At 42.0% G+C, this 26,173-nt stretch overlaps 1 protein-coding gene across 1 annotated transcript; it reads right to left on the reverse strand.

Moving 5' to 3' along the window:
• Positions 1–3,483: 3,483 nt before the first annotated feature.
• Positions 3,484–26,173, reverse strand: LOC310649136 (vomeronasal type-2 receptor 26-like; the record flags this gene model as incomplete). The annotated part of the gene is made up of 3 exons (XM_083377420.1): positions 3,484–4,236; positions 7,882–7,998; positions 26,036–26,173. The coding sequence occupies 3 exons, from the start codon at positions 26,171–26,173 to the stop codon at positions 3,484–3,486; spliced, it is 1,008 nt and encodes a 335-aa protein (XP_083233546.1).

Below are 26,173 nucleotides of genomic sequence, written 5' to 3' on the forward strand. Positions count from 1 at the left end.
TCTAGTCATGCTGGCCACATGACCATGGAGACATCCTCGGACAAACACTGGCTCTTCGGATTTGAAACGGAGATGAGCACTGGCCCCTAGAGTCGGAAACGACTAGCACACATGTGCAGGGGAACCTTTACTTTTACCTTATACAGCCCATAGATGGGGCCTTGTGGAACTCACACTTGGACAGTTTAACATAGAGCTGTGCTTCCAGCAGTCTTGACAACACCTGCCGCACAAGAAGCACATGCTCCTCCAATGTGTCCGAGTAAATCAGGATGTCGGCCAAGTACACCAAAACACCCCGATACAGGAACTCATGCAGGACCTGATTGATCAATTGCATGAATACAGCGGGAGCTCCCTGTAGGCCAAATGGCATCACTCGGAACTGGAAACTACCAAGGGGACAATTAAACGCGGTCTTCCACCCGTCCCCGCGTCCCCGACATTCGGACAGGCCGCGGGGTGGCTTGCCAGACCGCCGGCTCCCGCAGAGCACCCCGTCAGGCCCTGAGGCCAACCGCCGACGCCCACGGAGCAACCCGGCAGGCCCCGAAGCCTCCCGCCGGCGCCCGTGGTCTCCCGGAGGGCCGGGACAGCATACGGCCCTCCCCAGCACCCCGGCAACCGCCCGCCCGCTTCTGAGCAACTTACCAGCCTCCAGGGACGTTCGCCGGCATCCTCGCCTCTCCGCTGAGCTGCCGGGCTCCGGAAACGGCCGGCCACGCCCACACCACCCCGACGGATCGGGGGAAGGTGCAGCTGGGAGAACGGCACAGCGGCGGCCCGCCTGTCAGCTGGGGAGGCCGCGGACCAGCCAGCCGGCCCCCAGAAGGTGCCAACAAGCCGGGAATGTGTGCGGCCGCCGAGCGCAGCCACGGAACTCTCAGTTGGCCTCCAGGGACCGGAAAGAGGGACGGGGACATCGACACAGCCCAGCAGCCTCTGGGACTAACCAGGAGGCCGGGGAGGGGCCGTACGATGGAGCAGCCGGTGGCTGCCCAGCGCCCGAGCAGCAGAACAGGAACGGGTGCCTGGGTGGACCAGGGGGTGGCGGAGACGACCGGTGGGCCGGGGAGGGGTTCAGAGCCCAATTCGCGGCGGTCTGGGGAGGTGAGGGGAAAGAAGAGCCTAGGCAGAGCTCTGGGGGAAAGGAGGGAGGTTTGGGCTGGGGGGTAACTTACCGGCTGCAATGGTGGTGGGACGGGAGCCAAAAGGAGGGAACCTTGGGAGGCGGTGATTAAGTAGGGTGGGGGCGTGGTGGTGCAATTAAGGGTGTGGTGGTGGGAGTCGGCTTTGCCGGTTACTTAACAGCGTTGACTGTGCTGTGAAGTCAACGCTGACTTCGTTTGTCTTCGAGCAACTGTTTATGCGGCTAATAAACGTGGCTTAGGAGAACCAGCTCCCGTTCCGGTTTCATTCTTTTGGTGACTCGTCGGACGGGGCCTGAAACGTACACTCAAGGGCATTTCGGGGGTCTGCCCCTACTTCGGCGATGTGCTTATCATCAGTGAGCCCACTGAGGTGGTTGGAAGGAGGCTCAAGGCCATCCTTCAACAGTTCCGTGAAGCAGGCCTCAAACTTAAAAGGAATAAGTGTAGCATAGGGGTCCCCTCAACTGAGTTCCTGGGTTTCCGTATCGATGCCGATGGCATCCACCCTGCCGAGTCCAAGCTGAAAACCATTCAGCTGGCACCTACTCCCAGGAGAGCTTCAGGCATTCCTGGGCCTCCTAAATTTTTACCATGTGTTCCTTCCTAACAAGGCCACAGTGGTAGAGCCATTACACTGGATCTTGGATAAAGACACCCCATGGAAATGGACCAAGGTCCATGAAAGCAGTTTTAAGGCAGTAAAGTCACTTGTTGTTGTTGTTAGCTGCAACCCATCACAACCCCATGGACAATGTTCCTCCAGGCCTTCCTGTCCTCTACTATCTTCTGGAGTCCATTTAAGCTCACGCCTACTGCTTCAGTGACTCCATCCAGCCACCTCATTCTCTGTCATCCCTCAAAGTATTTAAGTTTCAACTTCATGATCTGGCCTTCTAAAGAGCAGTCAGGGTTGATCTCCTCTAGGACTAACCAGTTTGATTGCCTTGCAGTCCAAGGGACTCGCAGGAGTCTTCTCCAGCACCAGTAAAGTCACTACTGTCTTCCAATTCAGTGCTCACTTGCTTTAAAGTCATTGCCTGTATGCCTTGCATCCCCTTATGGGGTAGGAGCTGTTTTAAGTCACTTGGAAAGTGTTGGGACTAAAGTCCCAATTGCCTATTACTCTAGGACATTGTCTTCTGCTGAGCGCAATTATGTACAAATTGACAAGGAGGCCTTCTTGAGGACTAACCTCATTAGGCATGCTACATTGGCTCCTTTTCACCCTTCGAGTAATGTGCAGGCCAAATGGATGGTGCGCCCTACAAAGGAGTCGTTCAAGTGCATATTATCTGGGGATTGGCACCACAGGCTGGCTGATTTTTTGCTTTGCCAGCATACTACACCTTGCACAGCAACAGACAAGAGCCCAGCAGAGCTTCGCTGGGGAAGAAGGCTCATCACTAAACTGGACAGGCTGCACCCAGAATGGGTGGCAGCAGATGCCTCTCGCCCAAGGCCTCCGAGGGGGTTGCAAGTGGGTGATGGGGTGTGGTCCTGGAACTATGGGCATGGGAACTTGTGGGTGCCAGGCCAAATCATTAAAATCTCGGGCCCTCTCTCATACGAAGTGACTCTGGATGGTGGGCGAGTTGTTCGCCACCATATTGATCAGCTGCAGAAGCAGTTCCCAGAATGGCCACAAAGTGAGGACCTCACCACAGGTCCACTCCTAGAGCCAGAAACCAGCAGCCAAGCGGGACAATTCACATGCTCTGAGGACCCTAGCAGTCAGAGCAATGGGGAGGTGGTCCTACATGGGCAAAGCCCTGGAGTGCAACATGGGTCCCACGATGGGGAAATTCAACCTGACCAATACAGCTGCTCTGCTAACTCTAATCCAACAATGGACTTTGGCTTGTGCCGACCTGGAATGGCCAGCCAGAGCAATTCGAGTCAGCCTGACTCTCATGAACTCACTCGCCTCGTCTCTTCCTTCAAGAAAAGAACCCAGTACACAACACTTTCCATATTTAAACAAAAGCCTTATTTATATTTAACCCTATTATAGGGTCCATATGAATTAAGGTGACCAGTACAGACAAATTTATTATTCATATTTATCCTATATATTTAGTCAGAGCTCAACATCACATACTGAAATATGTCAATAAATCAATTTGAACATTTATTTATTTATACATATATTTTTATGATCCCTATTTAAAATTAACTTCCAGAAGAAAAAAGCTATCCAAATATCAGGTACAGGAAAAGTACTGAAACATAGCAAATCAAATCTAACTGCACATTGTTCTCTATTTTAAATGTACAAGTGGAACAGATCTACAAAATCTACATATAAAGGATATAAGGCAAATGGAAAGAGTGGTTAAAACTTTTTCTTCATAACCTGATATTTATTGTTCAGTTCAGGTCTCATCACAATGATAAAACACTTGGGAAGGAAGATGCACACCAATAATCCAGCACTGGAGGAGATCATGGAGAAGATCTCCACGGCCACCACATATTTTCCCCTTGTGCTTAAATAGGTTGGAATAAAGCACAGCCAAACACTGCAGAAGACCAACATGCTGAAGGTGATGAATTTGGCTTCATTGAAACTGTCAGGCAACTTCCTAGCTAGAAAAGCAGCAGAAAAGCTGACCAGAGCAAGAAAACCCATAAAACCTAAAACACAGTAGAATATGACTGAATCTTCATTACACTCCAGGATCAGTTCTTCAGATATTGACTGCATATCAAAATAGGGGTACGGTGGGGATGTTGTCAGCCACACGGTGTAAAAACATATTTGAACAAGGGAACAGGATAGTAAAATGAAACTGACCATTCTTCCCCCAACCCATTTCCTCAATTTGGAACCAGGTTTGGTGGCCAAGAATGCTAGAATCACAACAAAGGTTTTGGCCAATATGCAAGAAACTGCCACAGAAAAGATTAGGCCAAAATATGGTTGTTGAAGGAGACATACAATCTTATCAGGTCTCCCAATAAATAGAAAGACACAAAGGAAAGACAGGAAGAGGCAAACTAGGAGTGTATAAGTGAGATTTCGGTTGTTGGCTTTGACGATTGGGGTGTCTTTATGTTTTACAAAGATTGTGATTACCAAAGTTGTCTTTAATGAAAAACAAAGAGAAAGAATAGTCAGACTGATCCCCAATGGTTCTTCATAGGACAAAAATGAGATCCGCTTTGGAATGCACATATTTCGCTGGAGGTTTGGATAATGATCATCTGGACATGGAGAGCAGTCATCCATGTCTGAAAAAGAACACATGGAATTGATATAGTGCATTATAGACAGTGTTCTATCCTTATGGCTTTCTCCCATTATATTTGGAAATTTCCTACCCTTCTCCTTTGAAATTTTCCCCTCTGGACATAGACGGCAATCATAGCAGCAAAAGAACTCCCCTTCTTTCTTGGTCTTGCTGTGTCCTGTCTCACAAGGATCATTACACAAAGATAAAGGTAATGCCTATCAATGAATGAAGAATAATATTTTAAGATATAGAATGGAAAGAAAGTGCTTGGAGTGATACTGTGAGTGTAGAAACAACAGGAAAAAAAAGATTGATAAGCAGAAGTGAGGTGATGACATCACTTTAGAGCATTTGGTCCAAAATAATCATTCTTTAAATATCTACAGTTATTGGTATTGATGGCTTTCTATATCCATCATCAAAGACAATTTCTGTACTGATTACTTAAAGATGGTTTTCTCAACCTATGAATTTTGAAATCTCCAGACTGATGAATCTAGTACACTGCCTTGAAAAACATTGTCCATAATTAACAGAGGGCCAAAGTAAATGGTACAATATTCAATACCAACTACAGATAATGTTTCCTTCCTCAGGACATTTGTACTTAAGACTAGTCGGAGATGATGCTCCGAGACTTTCATCAATAAAGGCATTTTTATGCTATATAAATAAAGGCATATCAATTTAGATTCAAACAGCTAACCTGATTTAAGCCTACTGGCCACATGATAGAATCTACAGAAATATTGAAGAACTTGTTTGCTGGAGCTGTGGGATCTATCACTCCAACTTTGACCCTAAGAAAGGACTGGTTTGGGAATGTGATCCAATTGATAATGTCAAATCCACCAATAAATTTTCCATTTTTATCAAAGGAGATCTTTTCACCAACACTGTTGTTGAATCTGACACTTCTCAGAAAAGAGTGAACCTGAAATACAGAGACAGTCAGAGGAGAAAAGGACATAGTTCAAAACATATCTCTGATGTTTCTTTAAACAAAAGCAAATATAAACATTTTTTTAAATTTTAATTTTAGGCCAGTGTTAAACAAATAACATAACAATCATTCCAGAAAAAGGGTAGATGTACAATATCAGATTACTGAAATGAAATTAACATAGAATTTCAATAAATAAATAAACCCAGTGGGGAAAAAATAAAACTAGGTAGTTTCATTTCTAAAGCTACTTAATCCAGATTACTTTTGATAAATATATAAGAAATACTAAGATGTATAAGGCTATAAAAGTTTAATACTATTCTTACTTATAAAGAGTCTTATACTTGCTATAACCATGCTAAAGTATGACTGAAATATTGCAGCTACAATACAACAAACTAGGAGAAAGAAAATAACAATATAAAAGAAATTGTAATTGGAAAAAGTATACACAATATGTATGTATGTACTGTACGTATACCCACCCACCTGCAAATACACACACTCAAGTATACTTTTTAGTTACACTATATTTTTATCTTCTTATTGATTCACATATTTGTATACATTATCCTATACTTAAAGGAAAAGATAAGAGACTCTGAGGATTTTACTCTGCTAGTTGTTACCAGGGGTGATGCCCATCTCCATTTCAAGGGTCATTGGGCCAGCACTATCCAAAGACAATGTCTATGGTCATATGGCCAGCATGACATCATGGAGTACTGAAGTATATATCTACTTAAAATTGCATGCCTTCAAACTGTTAGGGAGGTTTGGCGAGGACAGGAGTTCACCCCATTGCTTGATGCTCAGGTCTTTATTCAATCATGGCTCACATAAAGAACTGGGCTACAAAGTGTGATAAGCTAATTCCTGGCCATCTAGCAAAAAACTAAGGAAATCAGGCTCCTCTCCCAACCCAGCTAATGGGTTGTGAATGGGGAAATATCTGTATCCCTAAATGTCTATGGAGATTCTCAATCGTCCAGGTCATGGTTGTCGGAAAGGTGTTTTTTTCAAGATGCAACTGGACTTTCTTGTTTTTCTTTGAAGATGTTTCACTTCTCATCCAAGAAGCTTTACAGCTCTAAGAGATGTGGCTGTAATTTTATAGAATTCCATAAAAAAAATTCAGTACAAGCGTATAAATATTTCAGTTGGTTAATCCTTTCCTACACCTCATTTTTCACCAAATGTCTATAGCCCAAGAGAATATTATTGATTAGAGCTTATGTAGAGATGCTGCATCTACAGATATGGTGGTTTACACATTATTCTACTTACAGACTTACCTGCCACCACACTTGATTGTGAAACTGTTTCCTTCCTTCTTTTGCTATTGTTTTTCCCCTGGATTTGACTGTATAAAGAGATTGTAAAGCATGTGCCACAGCATAGACTGCATTGTAAATATTGTAACTCTGGCCACTCATGTGTGTTTCAAATACCGATGTGGGAAGGGTCTCAAGCCTCTCCAGTCCAGTACATTTTTTCTCATACTTCTCCATTTTTGAGTTTGCAAAGAAACAATCAAATGCCTGTTCCCAAAAATCTTTCCGAAAATGATCATGTTGGTTGTTGTTTGGATTTAAGTTTTGAAGAAATTCCTGGAAGTCCTGGACATCCTTTGTGTGAGCTGCAAAGGATAAAGCACCATGTAGGAAATGGATATCCAAAGATTTATGAATGACAATAGAGGTGTAATCTGTCTGAACAGTTATAAGCCAGATCTTATTCTTCCTTGGTATATCCTCCACTTCTGAAAACTGGAGGAAACATCTCAGAGTTGCTAAGGACTGGATTTCACTATATAAAATTATCACATTGGCTGTGCTGTTCATGAGAATGTGGTATATATGTAGTCCTTCGTCTATGAAATCAGTAAAATCACTGTAAAAAGCTACATTTGGGAACTCTGCTATGAATTCAGTGCAGATACCATGCTCAAAAAATGTTGGGAGCATCTCCTCGAGAAATTTCTCTCCTTTCTCATCCTTTACTACAAGAATTCCAATCCAGATCCATCTAAAATACAGCAATAACTGCAGGAGGCCCTTATGTTGGTGGGATTCATCTGGAAACATTTGTTGGAAGAAAGCTGCTTGAGTCTCTTTATCCATGACAGGAGCAGGGCCATAGGTCAACTAGAGGAAGACAAACATATGGAATTCCAAAGGTCCGTGTGAGTCTCTGAAAACATGTATATTCATTTGAGTCTTTGGGTGCCCTTGTTCTTATAGAGTAAAACATTTATTTAGGAATATCAACCAAGATATTCTTCTTAGGGTATCCATAAATGCCTTTTTCTGGAAATATTCTCATTATGAATCATTGAAATTTGAAACTTAATTCAGAGTCTGAAATTGGGGTGTGTTTTTCTGTGGCAAACATCACCACTATCTGTTCAGAGTTACAATTATTGATGTTGCTATACTGATCCTAGCAAGCAAAATATATATATATATAGCAAGAAATATGAATGTTCTCTCCTTTTTAGAAAGAGAAAATACAGACAAAATGATAAGTTATATCTTCAACTCATCTTTACCTGAGGAAATTTGTAGATGCACAATATAGTTGCCATGTGAAGGGAGATGTCAGGTGCCCCAATGACTGCAGCCAGCATTTTTGGGACTCCACACTTGTAGTTAGGGATGAATTTACCCTGAGTGAAAGGCAGAAGCATTGAGGCAAAGTATGTCAAGCTTGGACTAAAATTGCTATTAAAGATTTGGAAGCCCAATGTGACATTGGGTAGAATCTGGAGATTTTCATTGATCTCTTTTAGAGTAAAAACTAAGGCCAGGATATGTTGGTAATTCTGAAAAATTACTCTGTAAAAAAATAAAGACAAAAATGCATGTAGAAATGTCTGCTTCATCTTATGGTACTTCCAACCCTTCAGTACAATACACTTTACGGAATGAGTTTTAGTGTTATATCTTTACTGTTTAATTCAGATCCAGGAAGATGCAAAGCATAATACTAGTACATATATACCTCTACAGGTATATATGTGGATTATTTTTTAAAGCAAACCTATGCTGAAATTGGAAGCACTATTTCTGCAAACATGAAAAATGTCCAATATCCAACCCCAATGTTTAATAGTTTATAAATTGCTGAATTGCAGAAATATCAAATTAAAAAAATTATCATGGGAAATATCCCCCCTTTCTTATTGGTAGTTGCATCTTCATAAATTATGGTGTACATTATAGATAGATAGATAGATAGATAGATAGATAGATAGATAGATAGATAGATAGATAGATATAGATATAGATGATATAGATATAGATATAGATATAGATATAGATATAGATATAGATATAGATATAGATATAGATATAGATATAGATATAGATATAGATAGATATAGATATAGATATAGATATAGATATAGATATAGATATATAGATATAGATATAGATATAGATATAGATATAGATATACTGTAGATATAGATAAAGATATAGGTCTTGGTGTATTCGGGTCTTTTCCCGTGTAAGTTTGAGGGTGTCTTGGCGACATTTTGACGAGGTCCCACTCGTCATCTTCAGGCTGGTGTTTTCAGCTTCATGCTTGTGCAAAGCACGAAGCTGAAGACACCAGCCTGAAGATGACAAGTGGGACCTCATAGAAACATCGCCAAGACAACCTCAATCTTACACGGGAAAAGACCCGAATATGCCATACCTGTACATACCTGTACCCGTGAAAATCTATGAATGTGTGTGTGTGTCTGTGTGTCTTATAAAGGTGTTTCTTTCTGGAGGTTTTGTCAGTAGAGGAGAACATTTCAAGCATCCTGTGCTTTAACTACAATGTCCAGAGCATGACAGTAAATTGATGATGTACTTACACAACTTCATTTAGAAATCCCTGAAAAGGATGTTGACTGAAATCGATGGGATTAGAAAATGTAAAGAATGCAGAAATAATACCAGCAACATTAATGTCTCTAAGCTGATGATATGTGTGCTGAATAGGAAGAGGCTCATCGAAGTCATAGTGAGGACTAAGATCCTTGCACACCACTTCAGACAATCCTATTAACAGTAACTCCATAAATACCAAGAACTTGCATGAATGTCTTCTTTCTGTGAACCAATGCCTCTGTCTGCAAGAAGATCTTTGAAGTAAATCAAAATGACTTCTCTTCTTAAGATGTTTTTCAGGCAGAACGAGAGAAGGAATCATACTATCAAATTCACTCAGAGAGTTTTGGAGCTCCCAGCCATGGGTTGGACTGGGGACAATAAATAGCATCTGTTAAGTCGTGAGCTCTTAGGTGCAGGAAGGAAGACACAAGGCTGAGTACAAGATAACTCATTCTTTATTCTTGCTAGAACTGTACTGAAGCTTGGGCTGCAACCATCCACAATATATAGTCTAGCCCTTAGGCGGCAGCCAATAGGTTTGAACCCACTCTTGCCGCCTGGGGCTAGCCAATTACAGGACCGGAGATGGCTAGTCTAGGTTACTGGGGAGCCGTTAGCCACTCCAGCAATGCATGTGGTGTAACACCACAAGCCCAGTACATAACAGCATCCTTCAAGGTCAGTCAGTTCCTCCTTTTTCCATGGAGTCTCATAGGATTTGCAAAAGACATACTGGTTAATTCGATAATGATCATGAGACGGTCACATATGTGAACACCTTCAAAACATTTAGGGCCTCCAGAAGAGGAACCCAGGAGCCACAAGACAGAAATAAAATCATTAAAACCTTATAGCAAAGTATAGGCATTGATATAGATTCGTTCTTTTCTGTTTTGTTCTCCCATTACACTAAACTAAATTATTCCACTCTCTATTATACTCCATTCCATTATAATTACAGGTAGTCATCAAGATACAACTGCAATGGGCCTCATCCATTATAGTCGCATGTCATGGCTGTTATTAGATGACACATGTCACTTAACACCCTCCCCCATCTCTGCTCACTCCAATGAAACATAAAATGAATGTGTGGATCATTAAGTGAAGTGTAGGTTGCCTCCTGGGTGGTGGAGGCTGTTAGAAACCTACTACAGGCTCAGGCCCACCTGCCCTAGCCCTCTGAAGGCCTCTCCACCCCTGAAATAACCCATGCTCTACTTCTCACCCCTTGGGTCCATTCAGGCCTTTTCCCGCTCCCATCAGTTTCTCTGAGGCCTTAGGCCTAATTCCTACCAAACACTTTTTCTCCTCACCTTTTGAAGAACTCTGAGAACTTTCAGAGGACTGCACTTCCTTTTTTGTGGCTGCATGGCATGGTAGCACATTTTGTCGCATTCAGGCCATTGCTACATGGTCCAGGGATAAACTCATTCATTTTGCTGCCTGAACAAACTCTGCACTCTGCAGCATTCAGAAATTTCTGCAGCACTTTAAGGCAAATGAATGAAGCACCTTGTCTGGTGGCCACCATTTTGTCCCCTGCCTATTTATAGGTGGGTACAAAATGGCGGCCATATTCAGACTGCTGCACAGTCCAGAGATAAACTACTTTGTTCACCTGCCTTAACAAGGTCTCCACAGTCTGGTGGCTGCCATTTTGTCCCACTCACAAATGGACAGGACAAAATTTGGATCATTGCCATATGGCCTGGAGGCAAAAAAACCCTGGCTTCCTTCCACAACATGAGGTCCAGAGAGCTTCTGAAAGTAAATGGGAGAGAGCATGATGGGCAATTGGGGAACAGGCCCAACTGGGGTTACAGCTGTAATAATTTTTGTTTCATGAAGGTTATTATTACCAAAAAATTGTCATTAAAGCAAAACAAAGAGAAAGAACAGTTAGATTGATCCCCAAGGATTCTTCATATGACAAAAAGGTCAGGATTTGGATAGTGATCTTCTGCACATGGAGAGCAGTTATCCATGTCTGAAAAAGAACACAGTGGAATTGATATAGTTGATTACAGATAATGTTATATTCTAATGGCTTAGTCCCATTATATTTGGAAATTCCCTACCTTTTCTCCTTTGAAATTTTCCACTCTGGACACAGATGGTAATCATAGTAGCAAAATGACTCTCCTTCTTTCATTGCCTTGCTGTATCCTCTCTCACAAGGATCATTACATAGAGATACAGGTAATGCCTATTAATTAATGAAGAAGAATATTTTAGGATATAGAGGGGAAAGGAAGTGCTTGGAGTGATATTGTTACTGTGGAATCAATAGCATGAAATTAGATTAATAAGTAGAAATAGTGTGATGGCATCTTTTTGAGATGCAATTATCCATGGCCTTTCATAAACATAATCCCTATTCTCCAAAGACAATTTCTATGCTGGTTAGTTAAAGATGGTTTTTGTAGCTTCTGAATTCAAAACCATGAGAACCATTGTCCATAATTAATAGAGGGCCAAAGTGAAGGGTACAATATTCTATACCAATTATTAGAAAAGTAAACATTCTTACAGATAATGATTTCTTTCCCCAGGACATTTCTACTTAGTACAGACTTTATTCAGAGATGATGCTCTGAGACTTTCATTAATAATCATATTTTTATAGTATATAAATGAAGACAGATCATTCTCAATTCAAAAAGCTAACCTGATTAAAGCCTACTGGCCACATGATGGAATCTACAGAAATATTGAAGAACTTGTCTGCTGGAGCTTTGGGATCTACCACTTCAACTTTTACCCTAAGAAAGGACTAGTTTGGGACTGTGTTACAATTGATAATATCATATCCACCAATGAATTCTCTTTTCACCCACACTGTTGTTGAATCTGACATTTCTCAGAAATGAATGAACCTGAGATACAGCAATACACAGAGAGGGATGACGAGAGAATAGGATAGAGAGTAGGAGAAATAATTTATATAGTCAAAAACATAAATGTAGGACTTTTTAAAGAAATTATAAACACTTTTTTCAGTTGTAGGCCAATACTAAACAAATAACAGTTATTCCAAAATAGGAGTAGATTATTTCAGATTAATGAAATAAAATTAGCATAGAATTGCAAAATAAAAAGCAAAAAAAATTACACTTACCGTATTTTCCGGCGTATAAGACGACTTTTTAACCCATGAAAATCTTCTCAAAAGTTGGGGGGTCGTCTTATATGCCAGGTCATCTTATACGCTGGGAAAAAAAAACATAAATCAGTTGAGTGTCCCTGTTCTTGCAAAGCCAGGCCGCCCCGCGCAACCAAGCTATCTCCGGCGCGGCTCCGGGACACGGTTGGGCGGGAGCGTCGGGCGGCTCTCCCCATGCGAAGGCGGTGCTGCCCGTTGGCTCTTGGCCCGAGGGGAGGGCCTCGCGCCCTCCGGACTCACCCGTCACCAGCACTGCTCTCCCCCTCGTGGGGATGCGCTTCCGCCGGGCGGTGCTGGCCGAGACGAGCCAGCAGGCAGCCGCCGTGAGCGCGGCGCTGAGGGGCAGCGGCAAGATGGCCTGGCCCATCGCCTGCAGGACGGCCAGCAGCCCCATGCGCAGCAGCAGCCACTGGCTCAGCAACAGGTCCAAGCGCAGGAGCCGCACCGCCAGGCTGCCCAGGAAAAGCAGCCACACCGAGAGGCTGCACGCCCAGTCTAGCTCCATGCAGGGCAGGGCGGAAAGCCGGCCGGGAAGAGGGACCGGGAGCCCGGGCCGAGCACGCCTCGGCCGACAGTGAGAGGGAAGCGGCACATGAGTTGTAAAAAAGAGGCTGCGGGCGGAGCTGCCCCGCCCTGTGCCCAATGGGAGAAGTTCAAGGCCTGGGGGGGAAGCAGGAAGGGCACTGGCCATGGCCGGGTGGCGGCTGCCCTCCGACGCTACCTGCCGCCTGGGAAACGCTGTGCCTCGGGGGCTGGCAGAAGCACGGGAGCAGCGGGAGGGCCAGCGGGGCCAGTCGGGCCTTCGCTTCCTCTGCGACGGACAGGGAGGGCAGGGCGGCCCTCCGCTCTCGCCTTTGCGGGTCTTGTATGCGCAGGTGCAATTGGCCCCCTCGCCGCTCCCCACAAGGCCTAGGAGCCCTCAGGTGAAACGGCCCCTTTTGCACGTCCCCTGTGCCCTCCCCTGAGAAGAGCCTCCTGGGCTGAGAGGCGTACTCCCGGCCAGAGCTCGAAGGCAAGAGCCCCCCCAGCAGCCCCTCTTCCCCGCAGGGGCCCAAGAGCCGCCTTCCGTGGGGTGGAGCTGGACCCCAGGCGCTGGTGGGGTGGTTGCACCACCTCCCCGTAGGACGCCTCCCCTGCATCCCCCCTGGGGAGGGAGCGCCTGCCTGCCGCCAGGCCATTCTAAGTTCCAGGAACTTCCGGGGACTTCTGGCGGGCCTGGCGCCCCTCTCGCCCGCAGACCACGCAGCGGCCCTCGCCAGCTGGCCTCGGCATGGCTGCCCCAAGCCCGCCTCTCCAGCGCGTCTTCCGAGCCCACCTGGCTGACCGCCTCCTGGGTGGGGCTTGGCTTCAGACGCGCGGCTGCTCCATCTGCAAATGTGCTCTCAAATGGGTGGGTGGAAGGAAAAGCCCCTTTGGGCTTCTAAAGGGAGGCTTTGCACCATCTGCATCAGACGGGGCTGAATGGGGCTTGTGTCGGACAGTTGGCAACTGGCATGTAAGTATTTTCCGGCGTATAAGATGAAAAACCTTGAAAATCTTCTTAAAAGTCGGGGGTCGTCTTATACGCCGGGTCGTCTTATACACCGGAAAATACGGTATTAGTTTAATTGAGAAAGCTACTTTAAACTAGATGACCTCTTATAAATATATAAGAAATACAAGGATGCATAAGGCTACAAAAGTTTAATACTATTCTTACTTCTATATGGCCTTATACTTACTATTGCCTTGCTAAAGTTTGATTTGAACTATTGCAGTTACAATCCAACAAACTATAAGCAAGATAATAACAAAATAAAAGAAAATGTAAATGAAAAGGAATAGGTATAGGTATATGTATATATGTACAGTATGTATGCACACCACATACACAGTAAGACATATTTTTTCTGCTACATTATTTTTTATCCTGCTCTTGTATATTTGAATATATAATCTTATATTCGAAAGATAGAGAAAAATGATCATAAGGCATATCAAGTTATGTCAACCTAGATCTGCTCAGGATCATTTCCCTAGGAGGAGTCATTTCATACAAGCCCACATCAAAGAAAGAGAATACGAGAGAGAGTTAAACATATTTAGTATTGTAGGATTCTGTTACTATGAAGGTACAGGTAAAGGTTTCCTCTGTCCAATTGAGACTTACCCTAGGGGCAGTGCTCATCTCTTCTTCTTAACCAAGGGAGTCAGCATTGTCTGAAGACACTTCCATGGTGATCTAGCTGGCATGACATATAGAACACTTATCTTCTCACTGAAGTGGTATCTACTCATATTTGCATGCTTTTGAATTGTTACATGGGCAGTTCTTATTTACCATCAGTTTAAATGTGAGTGGTTAATTCTGAATACAGCCGCATCCCTACCTATAATAGGATGTGCACATTTAGGCAACCAAATTATTGTACATGTTTATTGTTATTTTCCCCCCACAAAAGATTTCAGATTCTTTTTCAATTGAATTGTACACCTAAGATTTAATTTCAATTCAATTTAATTTGAAGTGTACACTTTGGGATACCCTCCTTAGGTGAGGTGCACACCTTAGGTGTTAGATTAAAGATGGATTAAGATTAGATTAAAAGTGGATTAAGATTAAAGATAGATTAAAAATTCTGAAGTGATTTATCTTGATCTGACATTTTTGCATCTCAAAACCTGGCATTTTAACAGGGGTTGTTGTTGTTAGTTGCGAAGTCGTGTCCGACCCATCGCGACCCTATGGACAATGTTCCTCCAGGCCTTCCTGTCCTCTACCATCTTCTGGAGTCCATTTAAGCTCACGCCTACTGCTTCAGTGACTCCATCCAGCCACCTCATTCTCTGTCGTCCCCTTCTTCTCTTGCCCTCAGCCTTTCCCAGCATTAGGCTCTTCTCCAGTGAGTCCTTCCTTCTCATTAGGTGGCCAAAGTATTTGAGTTTCTTAACAGAGGTATGTAAACCTTTTATTTACTGTAAGAAATAAAGTCTGAGTAAAAGAGGTTAGGAAGTGGGAACTGATGATCAATTGGATGGATTCAAAAAGACGCTGAATCAACATCTGCTGGAGCTTCACTTGAAATAGTGCAGCAAATGCAGGTTGGATTTGATGGCTTAAATATCCATTTCAAATCTGTAATTCTTTCATCCCTTAATAAAAGAGAACCAAGGCAGTATGTTATTTTGAACTCTCATTTTGTAACATATTGTTTCATCCTTTGGCTGCCTTGGTCCTATTCTGTTAAATGCCTGAGATGTTAAAAACACATTGACTCCTAGAGCCTTGTCCTGGAAGCATATAAGACTGTTCTCGTTCTTCTCCATGCATTTGCTCGAAAACTATGCATGCGTTGTTGTGAATATCTCTGTGTAGAAATGCAGGTGACTTTCAAATGCTCTATTAAGACATGGGAACTATATGCCAGAGTACAGTAGACTGAATCTTTTTTTGAATAATCATGTCACATTATAACTGTTGTGGTGCAGGAAGGAAGACGAGGCAACTGAGTACAGGAAAACTCATGGTTTATTTCGTGCAGTCAGAACTGGGGAAATGGCTGCAACTAGCCTCAATATATAGTCTAACCCCTAGGTGGCAGCCAATAGGTTTGAAGCAACCATTGCCGCCTAGGGATAGCCAATAGCAGCACTGGAGACTTGTAGTCTGGGTTGCTGGAGAGCCGTTAGATGCTCCAGCAACCCACATGGTATTACTCATGAGCCCAGAACATAACAATAACTATTAGTCCTTCTTCCACACATGGATTGTATGGGAAGATCCTCATCAAATGCAAAAAAATATGAACATAATTGTACTTTCATCAATCAAAGAACTTTGTCTGACTAAATGCAATTATTCCAAATAAAGCATCTAGGGGGGAAAAATTGCTTCAGCATATATTGTGGAGGGAGTAGATCACCTCCTTCCATTTATCTATAGACTGGATTTATGGCAGAGTGATGGAATGTAATAAGGAAGTGGATTCCCAGGATGAAAGGGATGCATTTCAGATAGGTAAAAGGCAATTTAGTATGGATGTTATGTCTGAGAGAAAGAAAATGAAGATAGCCCCTCCCTAATAATTCACAGAGTATATTGTACATACTGATAGCCTTGTGCTCAGATTGGCAAGAGTTTATAATTGTAAAACAATAAGAAATCAGCATGGAAGAATCACCATGTGTCACTCTTGGTTCTGGGATTGACAGGCAGTTAATTTCCCAGACAGAAGATATGTGGTTAAACTTTTGAACAATGCCATTTACAATTTTAATATCAGCATACTGTTGGAAATCAGCATCCACTGACCCTCCTAGAGAAGGAAATACTTTGGGGAATATTAAAAAGCAGAATATTATATTTCCCAAAGGAGTACAATAATAGAGAAAGAAAATCTTAAAAGACAGAAACCAGCCCCAGCCCCTCTCCCCCAGCCAGAGGCCAGCTCTGTAGAAATGCAGATTTAATAATCCTATTCAGAAAGGTTGGAGCCAGGAAGCTAGAAGCTGATGAGATTAGAAAGACAAATAACCCTAAAATCTACATTCCCAGTGGTGGGATTCAAATAGGTGAACAACCGGTTGTCTGTGTAGATGTCTCTTCCAGAAATCCATTCTGGGCCTGGGCAACAAAAAATTAGCTACTGGTTCTGCTGAAGTGGTGCGAACTGGCTGAATCCCACCACTGTACATACCCGACAACATGGACTGCATTCTAAATATTGTAACTCTGGCCACACAGGTGTGTTTCAAACAAAGATGTGGGAAGGGTCCCAAGCCTCTCCTGTCTGGTACATTTTTTCTCAGACTCCTCCATTTTTTACTTTGAGAAGAAACAACTGAATGCCTGTTCCTCTCCTCTCCTCTCTGCTCCACTCCGCTCCACTCCACTCCACTTTCTATTCTATTCTATTCTATTCTATTCTATTCTATTCTATTCTATTCTATTCTATTCTATTCTATTCTATTCTATTCTATTCTATTCTATTCTATTCTATTCTATTCTATTCTATTCTATTCTATTCTATTCTAACACTACACTACACTACACTACACTACACTACACTACACTACACTACACATTCCTCACTCTCTACTCCATTCCATTCCAGTAAGATTATGCATTCTTCCAGAAATGAATAGGTTTATTGCACTTCTTAGTTGTCATGTGGTTGACTGTTTCAGATTGGCCTATTTTGTCGTATGATGCGAATTCATGAAAACTGCATTGTGAAACAGACAACTACATGACACAGCTGAGTGGAAATGGGTTTACTAGCCACAGAACAGAGGGATAGTTTGGTATAGACTCAAACCATATTTTTAATTTAAAAACTGAATAATATTGGAGTCAGACTAGAATAGACTGGACTAGACTAAAATAATAAAATAAAATAATAAGGTCACCTGACTGCTAGGTGCTGCAAACAGCTATAAGTGCAGGTCAATTGCCAAGCACACAAAATATGATCTGTTCAGTCATATGAATGGGAGGGGCTCCCTGACCATCCGAACTCTGAGTCCAGGTTGTGACCATGGCGATGCCCCTGTTATCTTTCACCTGTCACTTAGCAATACATTGTAACTCAGGAACTACCTATAATTGCAGGAGCTAGTGGTAATAAAGGAAAAACCATTTGCCACAATCTGTTGATCCCAGTATTGAGGGGCTACCGCAAGGCAGAAGGGGGTCAGGTTGTTCACGAGAGCACCAGAGGGAAGGACAAGAAACATGGTTGGAAACTGATCAAGGAGAATTAAAGAGAAACTTCCTGAGAGTGAGGACAATCAACCAGTGGAACAGCTTACCCTAAGAAATCTGGGTGCTCCGTCTCTGGAGATTTTTAAGAAAAGACTAGACAATCACCTGTTTGAGATGGCGTAGATTCTCCTGCTTGAGCAGGGGGCTGGACTACAAGACCCCCAGGGTCCCTTCCAGTTCTATTCTATTCTATTCTATTCTATTCTATTCTATTCTATTCTATTCTATTCTATTCTATTCTATTCTATTCTATTCTATTCTATACGTCATTTTTGGATCTATGAAAACAGCACAGAGAGCACCTTCAATAGAATAGATCCACAATAGAAAAACCTGGCCTTAACCAGGATTGCTCCATTTGATAATTATGCATAGTTAGCTGCTAGGACTATTGTAGCTGAATTGGTCTTGTTGTCCATTTTGGCATTATAATAATATTTGTACTAATACCACTTTACAATGCCTTGGTAAGGCCACACCTGGAATACTGCATCCAGGTTTGGTCACCACGATGTAAAAAAGATGTCGAGACTCTAGAAAGAGTACAGAGAAGAGCAACAAAGATGATTGGGGGACTGGACCACTACATATGATGTGTACCAGAGGATCTGTAAGTTTTGATTGCTTCAGAGACAATTCATAGGACCTCCCTGTTTAACCAAAGGCTCATTTCTATTTAATCTCAATTTCTTTTTACACATTCTATTCTGCATGTAAGATGACCAATAAAGACAATTTAATAATTCACATGAAATCTATATATTTAGTGGTAGACTTTTATTCATAACAAAATTGTAACAAATCAAATAAGGAGGAACAATTCCCATTGTTCTGTAAAGTGAAGTAAGAATTCTTGCAATCCTTAGCCCCACTATATACTGATATACGTCAATAAGTAAAGTTCTGCTATTGTTGGTTTATTTATACAATTTGTTGTGAGATATCAAAATCTCAGGGGAGAGACAACACGGAATACCAATCTATCTGCACATTGCTTTAGGGGTTAAATTTCCATGTTCTTCAACATGTAGATATAAAAAATATGAGGGAAACAGATTTCTTAAAACTTTCTTTTCATGAGCTGATGTTTATTGTTCAGTTCAGGTCTCATCACAATGATAAAGCACTTGGGGGAAAAAATGCATACCAATAATCCAGCACTGGAGGAGATCATGGAGAAGATCTCCACGGCCAGCATATATTTTCCCCTTGTGCTTAGATAGGTTGGAATAAAGCACAGCCAAACACTGCAGAAGACCAACATGCTGAAGGTGATGAATTTGGCTTCATTGAAACTGTCAGGCAACTTCCTAGCTAGAAAAGCAGCAGAGAAGCTAACCAGAGCAAGAAAACCCATAAAACCCAAAACACAGTAGAGCATAACCGATTCCTCATTGCACTCCATGATGACTTCTTCAGACATTGTCTGCATATCAGTATCTGGGTATGGTGGAGAGGTTATCAGCCATGCAGCACAAAAACAAAGTTGAACAAGGAAGCAGGATAGAAGAATGAAACTTACCATTCTTCCCCCCACCCATTTCCTCAATTTGGAACCAGGTTTGGTGGCCATGAATGCTAGAACCACAACAAAGGTTTTGGCCAATACACAAGAAACTGCCAGAGAAAAGATGAGGCCAAAAGCTGGTTGTCGAAGCAGACACACAATCTTTTCAGGTCTCCCAATAAATAGAAAGACACAAAGGAAGGAATGGAGAAGGGAAACTAAGAGAGTGTATGTCAGATTCCGGTTGTTGGCTTTGACGATAGGTGTGTCTTTATGTTTCATGAAGATTATTATTACCAAAATTGTCATTAAAGCAAAGCAAAGAGAAAGAGCAGTCATACTGATCCCCAAGGGTTCTTCATAAGACAAAAAGGTGATCCGCTTTGGAAGGCACATATTTTTCTCAGAATTGGGATATTGATCTTTGGGACATGGAGAACAATCATCCTTGTCTGAAAAAGAACACAGTGGAATAGGTACAATTGATTATAGATAGTCTTGAACACTCATACCTTGGGTATAATGGGGCTTAGTCCCATTAAATTTGGAAATTTCCTACCCTTCTCTTTTGAAATTTTCCCCTCTGGACACAGATGGCAATCATAGCAGCAAAAGGACTCCACTTCTTTCTTGGCCTTGCTGTATCCTGTCTCACAAGGATCATTACACAAAGACAGAGGCAGTGCCTATCAATGAATGAAGAAGTTAGGGTTAGACAGCATCACCACCAGATGGATTCATAGCTGGCTGACTGCCCGTACTCAACATATGGTCCTCAATGGAACTGCAACTCCCTTTCAAATTATTATTATTGTTGTTATTATTATTATTGTTGTTGTTATTAAGGAGTGTGGCTGTTCCTGCCTTTTCTGAAATTGACAATGATCTCTGGTTTTTCCAGTATTTAAAACTAGGCTGTTTTCCTTACACCAGTTCATCAAACCCTCAACTTCATTGCGGTAAGTACCCTCATTGTCATCATGAATAAGACCACTACTGTTGTATCATCTGTGAACGTCACAATATAGTTCGTGGCAAAGCTAGCACAACAGTCATGGGTCAGCAAGGTGAACAGGAGCAGACTTAGGACGCAGCTCTGAGGAGAACCTGTGCTCAAGAAAATGGTGTTAGAAATATTTGTTCCAGTTCACACACATTGCAGCGTGTTAATAAGAAAATCAAGAATCCAGTTGCACAAAGGAGTGTTTAAGCCTAAAAGGCCCAGTTTGTCTACTAGATGCTGGGGAATGATTGTGTTAAATGCTGAACTAAGTCGACAAACAACAAATGCACAAGTGTTTCTTTCATCTAAGTGTTGAAGCTCAGATGGAGAACAGAAGAAATAGCATCCTCTGTAGAGTGAACTGAAGTGGGTCAAATGATGGCGGGAGGCTAGATACAATAATGTCCTTTATCAGCTTCTCAAAGCATTTCATAATGATGGGTGTCAGTGCAACTGTACAATAATCGCTGAGTCCTGTAATTGTGGACTTTTTTGGCCCTGGCAAAATGATGGCCATCTTAAAACACAATGGGACCACTATTAAAACACTGGCTTTTGAGAGCTGAAGCAGCTGCAGCCAAGCAACATGCTGCCACCTTAAGGTGATGATGATGATGATGATGATGATGATGATGATGATGATGATGATGATGATGATATGATACAGAGAGGAAAGGAATTGCTTGTAGAGATACACGGTGGAATCATCAGAAAAAAAATAGACTGATGCAGAAGTGATATAATGACACCATTTTGAGATGGAATGGGTCTGAAATAATAATTCATTAAATATTTATCTTTATTGGCATCTGTGGCCTTTCATAACCATCATCCCCATTCTCTGAAGACAATTTCTGTGCTGGTTAGTTAAAGATGATTTTCTCCGCTTCTGAATTTGAAGTAAACAAACCAATGAAAACTGGCAGCTTTTATTTCTAAACCATGAAAACCTTTGTTCATAATTAAGAGGGGGCCAAAATAAAGGGTATAATATTCTATACCAACTATTAGAAAAGTAAACATTCTTACAGATAATATTTTCTTTCTCCAGGACATTTCCACTTAGTACAAACTTTATTCAGAGATGATGCTCTGAGGCTTTCATTAATAATAGCATTTTTATAGTATATAAATGAAGACAGATCAATCCAGATTCAAACAGCTAACCTGATTAAAGCCTACTGGCCACGTGATGGAATCTACAGAAATCTTGAAGAACTTGTCTGCTGGAGCTGTGGGATCTACCATTCCTACTTTGACCCTAAGAAAAGACTGGTTTGGGAATGTGATCCAGTTGATAATATCATATCCACCAATGAATTGTCCATTTTTATCAAAGGAGATCTTTTCACCAACACTGTTATTGAATCTGACACTTTTCAGAAACGAATGAACCTGAAATACATCAAAACGGAGAGAGGGACAAAGAGAGAATAGGACAGAGGGAGGCAAAAATAATTCATATGTTCAATATATATATATATAGTATATATGTCATTTTTTTAGTTGTAGGCCAATACCAAACAAATAACATGACAGTCATTCCAAAACAGAACTAAAGGTAAACTATCAGATCACTGAAATAAAATTAGCATAGAATTGCAATATAAAAAGGCAAATAAATTATGTTTTGTAGTCTCTAACTATGCAGTGGCTCAATCGATCAGAAGGTCGGCAGTTTGGTGGGTCAAATCCCGAGTGCCGCGTAACAGAGTGAGCGCCTGTTACTCGTCCCAGCTTCTGCCAACCTAGCAGTTTGAAAGCACATAAAAATGCAAGTAGAAAAATAGGGACCACTACAGTGGGAAGGTAACAGCATTCCATGCACCTTTGGTGTCTAGTCATGCTGGCCACATGACCACGGAGACGTCCTCGGACAAGCGCTGGCTCTTTGGCTTTGAAACGGAGATGAGCACCGGCCCCTAGAGTCGGAAACGACTAGCACGCATGTGCGGGGGAAACTTTACCTAACTTTACCTTAGTCTCTAACATGGATGTGCTGATTGTCAACCATCATCCCAACCTCATGAACCACCACACTGCTATATACCCTGTTAAAATGCCAGGTTCTAAAGCAGACATGTCAAACACAAGGCCCGGGGGCCAGATCTGGCCCGTGAAGTGGTTTCATGAAGCCCGCAAAGCCATCCTGGAAACAGTGAGGGAATGGCTCCCACTGCCTTGGCCCTGGCCCAGAGACCCTCCTCCTGCCAGAGACCCTCAGATCTGTCCCATTCCTGTCCAGGCCCCCATAGGCACCCTTGATGCGAACGATGTAGAGCTGGCCACGCCCACCCAGTAGGCCATACACACTCTAGCCACACCCACCCAGTAGGCCACACCCACCCTGGCCATACCCACCCAGCCCGCTGAGAGCAACTGCAATGCTGATGCAGCCCTCAATGAAATTGAGTTTGACACCCCTGTTCTAAAGATATAAAAATATCAGACCAAGATAAATCACTTCAGAATATTTTCCATCTTTAATATAATATATAAACTGTACAATTTAGTTTGTTGTTTTTCACTTGAACTGAAACTAAAAACTTTGGGCGGAGAAATAATTAATAATAATGTGGTTGTATAAATGTGCACACTATTAAACTAATATTTTGTTGAGCGTGGCATATCTTATCTTGGCAATCTATGCCTATTCTTTCATGCCAAAGCAGTCCAAATCTCTCATTTTGCCAGGGCATTTCCTGTGTGTTGCCCTCTTCAGGGTCCACAGATTTTTAATTAGATTCTGATCTGGGGGTGTCTGCCCATTTCAAAACTTTATTCTTCTTCTGATAAATCCATACTTTTGCTGATTTTGAGGTATGTTTTGGGTCGTTATCATATAGAAAGGTGAAAATTCTCTTTGTCTTCAGCATTTTAGCAGAAGCCTGAAATCTTTGTGCAAAAATTGACTGATATTTGGAATTGTTCATAATTCCCTCCACCTTGACAAAAGCCCCAGTTCCAGATGGAGAAAAGCAGTCCCAAAGCATAATGCTTCCACCAACATACTTTGCTATGGCTTTTCTGTAGCTTTGGTGGTGCACAGTGTTATTTTTGTGCTTGTGTTCAAAATTCTGTTTGGAATTTTATGCTCACTGCAGTTGTTAAGTTAGCAACATAGTTGTTAAATGAATTTGGCTTCCCCAAATTTCAACTTTGTACTTATCAGACCATAATACATTTTCCCACATGCTTTTGTCACACCTAATGTGGGTGTTTTGCTAAATTTGGCCCGGCTTGGATGTTTTTTTTTCCTTGTAAGAAAAATCGTCCATCTTCCCACCCTAACCCACAGCCCAGACATATGAAGAACATAGGACATTGTTGTCATATATAATACATAATTAGTATTTGCACTTGCACCCTTCTTTTGACTGATACCTTCCTACAATGAGATCCCTTTGATGTTTTTATGCTCTTTGCAGATCATAGCTTTTGCTGTAACAGGCAACTAAGTAAATGTCACAAAAATCCTACTAGAACAGCTGTACTTTATACAAACTAGATTAATGGTAAAGGTAAAGGTTCCCCCGCACATGCGTGCTAGTTGTTTATGACTTTAGGGGCAGGTACTCATCTCCGTTTCAAAGCCGAAGAGCCAGCGCTTGTCCGAGGATGTCTCCATGGTTATGTGGCCAGCATGTCTAGACGCCAAAGGCGCACAGAACACTGTTATCTTCCCATTGTAGTGGTCCCTATTTTTCTACTTGCATTTTTACGTGCTTTTGAACTGCTAGGTTGGCAGAAGCTGGGACGAGTAACAGGCGCTCACTCTGTTATGCGGCACTCAGGATTGGACCCGCCAAACTGCCAACCTTCTGATCGACAAGCTCAGTGTCTTAACCCACTGAGCCACCGTGTCCCTACAAACTAGATTAGAGATATTTAAATTGATACAGGTGTGTACTGACTACCTAGTGTCCATCAGTTTGAATGTGATTGGCTAATTATGAATGCAGCCATATCCCTACTTACAGATAGTGGGCAGACTTATGCAACCAATTTATTGTATATGTTTATTGTTATTTTTCCCCATAAAAGATTTCAGTTACATTTTCAAATGAATTGTGTACCTTTTAGACTTAGTATCAATATCCCTAGAGAATATTTGCTAGAGTTTGCCAACAGATATTGCAATTACAGATATGGTGATTTCTGACTACTCTAATTACAGACTTACCTTCCACCACATATGATTGTGAAACTGTTTCCTTCCTTTTCCCCCCCTGGATTTGGATAAATACAGAGATTGCAGCGCATGTGCCACAACATGGACTGCATTGTAAATATTGTAACTCTGTCCACTCATGCGTGTTTCAAACACAGACATGGGAAGAGTCTCAAGCCTCTCCTGTCCAGTACATTTCTTCCCAGAGGTCTCATTTTTTGAGTTTGCAAAGAAACAATTAAATGCCTGTTCCCAAAAATCTTTCGAAAAATAATCCTGTTGGTTGTTGTTTGGACTTAAGTTCTGAAGAAATTCCTGGAAGTCTTGGATCTCCTTTGAGTGAACTGCAAAGGATAAAGCACCATGTAGGAAATGGATATCACAAAATTTATTAACAGCCATTGAAGTATAATCAGTCTGAGCATTTATAAGCCATATCTTTTTCTTCTTTGGTATATCCTCCACTTCTGAATACTGGAGGAAAGTCCTGAGAACTGATATGGACTGAGTTTCACCATATAAAATTACCACATTAGCAGTGCTATTCATGAGAACCTGGTAGATATGTAGCCCTTCATCCATGGTATCAATAAAATCACTGTAAAAAGCTACATTTGGGAGTTCTTCTATGAACTCAGTGCAGATGCCATGCTCAGAAAATATGGGGAGAACCTCCTGGAGAAATTTCTCTCCTTTCTCATCTTTTACTACAAGAATTCCAATCCAGATCCATCTAAAATACAGCAATAACTTCAGGAGACCCTTGCGTTGGTGGGATTCATTCGGAAACATTTGTTGGAAGAAAATTGACTGAGTCTTTCCATCCAAGACTAGAGCAGAGCCATATGTCAACTGCAGAAAGATAAGCATATGCTATTCCAAAGGTCTATGTGAGCCTCTGAAAACGTGACTATTCATTTGAGTCTTTGAGTGCCCTTGTGTTATATAATAACTATTAAGTCATCAGTAAATACCTTTTCCTGGAAGTAGTCTCATTGTGAATATTTCAAATTTGAACTATAGTTCAATGTCTAGAATTGGAGAATGTTTTGCTGTGTCAAATATCTCCACCGTCTGTTCAGTGTGACATTTATTCATGCTGCTATGATGAGTCAAGCAGAAAATAATAACTAGGAATCTGAAAGGCCTCCCCTTTTTACAGAAAAAAGCATACAAATGTCTGTGGAAGTATGGCAAAATGATCATGTATATCTTCAGCACATCTTACCTGAGGAACTTTGTAGATGTCCAATACAGTTGCCATGTGAAGAGAGATGTCAGGTGTCCCAATGACTGCAGCCAAGGTATTTGGGACCCCACACTTGTAGTTAGGGATGAATTTTCCCTGAGTGAAAGGCAGTAACAT

Source organism: Vipera ursinii (genome assembly GCF_947247035.1).
Source record: "Vipera ursinii genome assembly, chromosome: Z".
NCBI lineage: Eukaryota > Metazoa > Chordata > Lepidosauria > Squamata > Viperidae > Vipera > Vipera ursinii.